Here is a 5,311-nt window from a genome sequence, read left to right as displayed (position 1 = left end):
ACGGTTTGAGCCTCGATTTTCCGAAACCTCGATCATGACATAAGTGACGGATGTGACCGAAACGTCCTGTCGGTTCAGTTCCCCAAATTATTAATGCCTGTTAGTTAGCGGTCGGCCACTAGCGCCACCGAACCATCGCCGTGAACCTATAAATACCCGCTCCTTCATTGAATCAAACTTTACTTTTGCTCTAATCAAACCTCTAAGTCTTCTCACTCTTTTCGTCTCCTCCTTTTCGCTGTCTGTAGAGCCACCTTCGTTAGCACCGAAACCATCAGTTTTTCATCTTCCTTCGCTCTTCTTTACTTATACAAATGATGAAAACCTTAAAGACCGTACCGCAGAAGGAGAAAGCTTCTTGTTTCTCTTCCCGGTCGTCCGGGGATAAGGCGCCGGTGGAGCCGCTTCCCCACGAGTATGTTCCCGGCCCGTGTACTCTAAAATCCGACTTCAAGGTCGAAAACCCTTCATCAATCCCGAGCTGATGTGAGCATGTGTCGATGTACATGTGCTTGATAACGAAGAGCTACCTCGAGGGCATGAAGAGGGACTGCAACTGGGGTCCCGAGGTCGTGGTGCAAATTCCTACTCCCGAAGATAGCATCACCGCTTATGTGGAGGGGTTCCTAAGTGTTTACACTTACCCCTTCACATTGGGTGCCCTCGACCCAGTGATTATTGATCTCTATAAAAGATATCAGGTCACCCTTGGCCAAATCCACCCCTCTCTATGGCGCATAGTAATCATGTTGCGCTTCTTCTCTAGCAAGGCCGGGGGGCTAGAGTTTACTCTAAATCACCTCATGCGGATGTACCGGCCTCGAATCTATCGAGGACTAATTAGGCTCCAACGCCGGGCAATGAAGGTCTTGTTCTCGAGCATCAACGAGGACAAGGATCGAGGTTGGATGAGCCATTTTATACGGGTGAGGACCCGTGACATTATTCCGGAAGAGAAGATATCGTTCCCCGAGGAGTGGAACTTCGACCGTAAATGATCTTTTAAACTTTGTTCTTCGTACCTTCTTCGACTTCGCCTGATATTCCCTTTTGACATGCATCTATTCCTTGGATGCCTCAAGTGGTACCTGACCTCGAAAATTGGGTTCGAAAGTTAGCCTCAACTTCTACTTATGCCGAACGCGCATGGCGTGATTTGGCAAGGGGCAGATGGGAGGCCAAGAACCACGGTAAGGATCTCCTTTTTCATGTTCTGAAACACTTTTTGTACTTCACTCGTCACTAATTTTCTTTCATGCAGGCCTGACCAAGGATGCCATTTTGAGGCCCTCGAGTGGCGAGGAAGAAACTAAGTCCTCGGTTCTGAAGCCGGGGAAAGACAAGAAGAGGAAAAGTGCCTCGTAGTCCGAGGACCCCAAGCCCAAACCTAGAAGGGTGAGGAGGAAAGTATTCTCTATCATGATGGACTCGGTCCAAAAACTAAGAGACAAAGAAGAGGAAGAAAAGTAAAATTCCTCGGCACTGACGGTCCGACCTAGGAAAGCCGCCGAGGTCACCAAACCTTCTGAGCTGACGGCGGCAGCTAAAATCAAGCCTCGTCTCGAGGAGGCTTCCAAAAAGAAATCGGGTGAGGATCCCGAATTACCAGAGGTCGAGATCATTTCTCGTCCATCTGCAACTACACCAAACGGGGCCGGTTCTGAAACCCCGAAGATCGATCAGAGCGCCCCGAGCAACTTGTTCGGGACCATGACAGCAGGTCACTTGCCTTCTCTTCTGACTTTTTCTGAGGATGCACTAAGGGAGGCTCGAGATTTGAAGACCCCTGATATAGGCGGAGGCTCTAGTGCAGGGGATCCCTTTCATGATTGCTTTACTGGAGTCGATGATGCCTCTGATATCAGTGACGCTTCTATTCTTTTAGAAGAGGCCCAACGTCTCTTATCTCGGGTAAGAATCAGTTTATTGCACTCCTTTTCTTTACTCTTTTTTCTCTAAATCTGACTTGTGCTTTCCTTTTTTGTATAGGCCTTCGCCAAGTTTCGAGCTGACCTTAGCCAGTGTGAAACCGAGCTCCAAAAGGTCTCGGAGGAGAGGAATGCTCTGAAGCTTCTTTGCGGCCAAAAGGACGAAACTATAAAGGACCTTCAAGCGAATTTGGCCAAGGCTCATGAGAAAGAGGCCGAGCTAGATAAGCAGGTGAGCATCCTTTTGATAAAGTATGGACTCGACCCAGCTGTGGAAGCTAATACTTCATTATCTCAGCTGCAGCAAAAGGTTGAAAGGATCAAGCTGCTTCGGGGAGAAGTCAATCAGGTCAAGGCCGATTGTGATCGGTGGAAAGAGAATATGGACCGCCTGGCTACGGAAAAAGAAACTACCTCGGCCAAACTATCATCGGCCGAGGTTCAACTTCGGGGCCTCAAAGAGAAAAGCTCGGCCCAAGCCAAGAGGATCGAGGAGCTTGAAAACTGGCTTACTGAGGCCAAGGCAGAGATCGAGAAGACAAAGGTCATGGCGGACAAGTCCATTGCCATGTACTGGGCTGATGCTGAGGCTGCTCAAATGCAGCTAAGGTTGGCTTTTGACCGAGAGCGATGGATCAATGACTCGGCAAAGTGTCAATTCCGGAGAGAAATCCTCAAGGAAATCCATGCTCGGGGTTTTGACCTCTCAGAGGAGATAGCTCGAGCTAAGGTGCTCGAAGCCAAAGCCAAGCAGCTTGCCTCCTCCGATGATGAAGACGATGATGAAGAAGGTAGTCGAGACAGATCCGATGAGGGGCCTGAAGGAGAGGTTGCTCCCGGAGAAGAGGTTGAAACCGGCCATAGTTAGGACTTTGTCTCCTCTACATAACCTTTTTTATAATAAAAAAACTTCTTTTGAATGTCTTCTCAGTTTTATGTTCAAACGTGTTTTGTGGTTTTACCTTGTGAAAATTTTGTTGTTGCAGCCTCTGTAATTGAGTGAACACTAGTTCGAACTTAGAACAAACCCTTAGGTTTTTTAGACACGCAAGGAAGAGTCCCCGAGCTCAATAATATGTTCGAGATTTTGGATGGCTTGATCGATGCCATGACTGCACTATTTTTATAACTAAGTTCGAGTATGTTTCGAACTTAGAATAGAACAAACCCTTAGGTTTTTTTATCAAATAATAGGTAATTTTCGAACTTACAGTAACATACCCCTTAAGGTTTTATGGCGGATCCTTGAGCTAAATTCAAGTCAACTTTATTTGAACTCGGAATAGTGGAACCCTTAGGTCCGAGTTGAGTGAGAACAAAGTCTCGAACTCTAAATGTATTGGCCCTTAGGCCCTTTTAGGTTGGGCCAATATGGCCTCTAAAAGACGGTTATTATTTCCCCCTTTCGGCTTAAAAGACTTAGTAAAATTCTTTTTATGCCTTAGCATGTATTTTTTACCCATTGGGTTTTTTGAGGGTCCGATGTCGGTTGAAACCCTTTTACTTTTTGTGCCTTAGCACGTTTGTGTTAAAGATTATTTGATACCTCTTAAGGTTTTCGAGGGCTGATTTTATCGAAGCCCTTTTGATTATTTGCCGAGGGTAGCCTTTTTTAACTGGTTTTTCAAAAAATTTGAAGGCCTATCGTTATTGCGGAATTCGGACATCTCCGAGCCGCGTTATTTAGGCCATAGCCTTTAGTTTGGCCGTAGCCTTCGGGTATGCCTCTTGGGCTTATTTCCCAATAACATCTCAAACTTTTTTGAAATGTCAGTCCCCGAGAATGGTGGCCTTGGCCTATAGATCGAGGGGTGCCTCTTTGAGGTCTTATGAATTTGAGTTTAGATAACTCGAATATGCCTATCATCGATGGTAGTCCCCGAGTGTATATTTGTACTTTGGCTCTTGAGCCGTTTCTCACAATATCATAAGCATGAGGTTTGTATAGTAGAGAATTTTCTTCGAGACACAAAATGTTTAAATGAATAGAGAATGCTTCTTTGAATAATTTATACATGCGCACATGTTTTTCCATCGAGGCTTGACTAATTTATATGGACACGGTTCACTTGACCATTTGGCCCATTACAAAGCTTCCTTATCGAGGCCCTTTGACATGAAGTACTATTCTCGAGAATATAACATCCGAGGGTGATGCCCTCCAATATTCGAGGTTGATTGCAAAGAAGCCTTGGATACTGTTGAATTATCCTCAGGTAGCACATAATTGTTGCCTCGTTAAAACCCTCGCCGGAAAAACCCATTTGGGATAAAAACCGATCTAAGGAAAAAAGAGTCCAACGCGTACTTTTAAACCCGAGGTCTCGATGTCTTTGGTTGAACTCCTGCAATGAGTTAGCATCGAATATATATAAATGAAAGAAGGGAGAAATTCATACCTTAACAATAATATCGTTTGAGAAGTGATATGTTCCAGTTGTTTGGCAGTGGTTCGCCGTCCATCGTTCCGAGTTTATAAGACCCTTTTTCCGACTATATCGAGGACTTGATAGGGTCCTTCCCAATTCGGGCTGAGCTTCCCTTCATTAGGATCTCGAGTGTTGATAGTGACCTTCCTTAGGACTAAGTCCCCGACCTTGAAGTGGCGAAGGTTGGTTCTTCTATTATAGTACCTTTAGATTCGTTGCTTTTGTGAAGCCATTCAAACGAGTGCCTCTTCTTATTTTTCATCTAATAATTCGAGGGTAGTATTCATAGCCTCGTGGTTCAATTCCTCCGTTGCATGTCAAAACCTGGCGCTGGGTTCTCCGACTTCGACTAGAATCAAGGCTTCGGAGCCATATACTAAGGAAAATGGAGTTGCCCCTGTACTGGACTTTGATGTTGTTCGATATGCCCAAAGGACTTCGGGTAGAATTTCTCTCCATTTCCCTTTAGCTTTGTTCAACCTTTTCTTCAAGTTTTGGATGATAGTCTTGTTTGTCGATTCGGCCTGTCCGTTCCCACTATGGTGATACGGTATTGACAATATCCTTTTTATTTTATGGTCTTCAAGAAATTTTGTCACTTTACTGCCGATAAATTGTTTACCATTATCGCATACTATTTCTGGGGGTATCCCAAATCGACACGCGGTGTGATCCCAGATGAAATCTATAACCTCTTTCTCTCTGACCTTCTCGAAAGCTTGTGCTTCGACCCATTTAGAGAAATAGTCAGTCATAAATAAAATGAACTTAGCTTTACCTGGGGCCGATGGCAGAGGGCCGACGATATCCATCCCCCATTTCATGAATGGCCATGGGGATAGGACCGAGTGAAGTTGTTCTCTGGGCTGGTGGATCATCGGTACAAACCTTTGACATTTATCACATTTTCGAACAAACTCCTTAGAATCTTTTTCCATGCTATCCCAGTAGTAT

The 5,311-nt window shown here is 45.1% G+C and overlaps 1 protein-coding gene across 1 annotated transcript; it reads left to right on the top strand.

The window, feature by feature from the left end:
- The first annotated feature begins 1,710 nt into the window (after nt 1-1,710).
- LOC138909899 (uncharacterized) lies at nt 1,711-2,931 on the top strand. The gene is made up of 3 exons (XM_070201116.1): nt 1,711-1,911; nt 1,990-2,775; nt 2,860-2,931. The coding sequence occupies exons 1-3, from the start codon at nt 1,711-1,713 to the stop codon at nt 2,929-2,931; spliced, it is 1,059 nt and encodes a 352-aa protein (XP_070057217.1).
- Nucleotides 2,932-5,311: the final 2,380 nt, after the last annotated feature.

This window comes from Nicotiana tomentosiformis, chromosome 4, assembly GCF_000390325.3.
Source record: "Nicotiana tomentosiformis chromosome 4, ASM39032v3, whole genome shotgun sequence".
In the NCBI taxonomy this organism is placed as follows: domain Eukaryota; kingdom Viridiplantae; phylum Streptophyta; class Magnoliopsida; order Solanales; family Solanaceae; genus Nicotiana; species Nicotiana tomentosiformis.
Note: the sequence above shows the minus strand (reverse complement) of the source record. Positions and strands in the feature narration are given on the sequence as shown.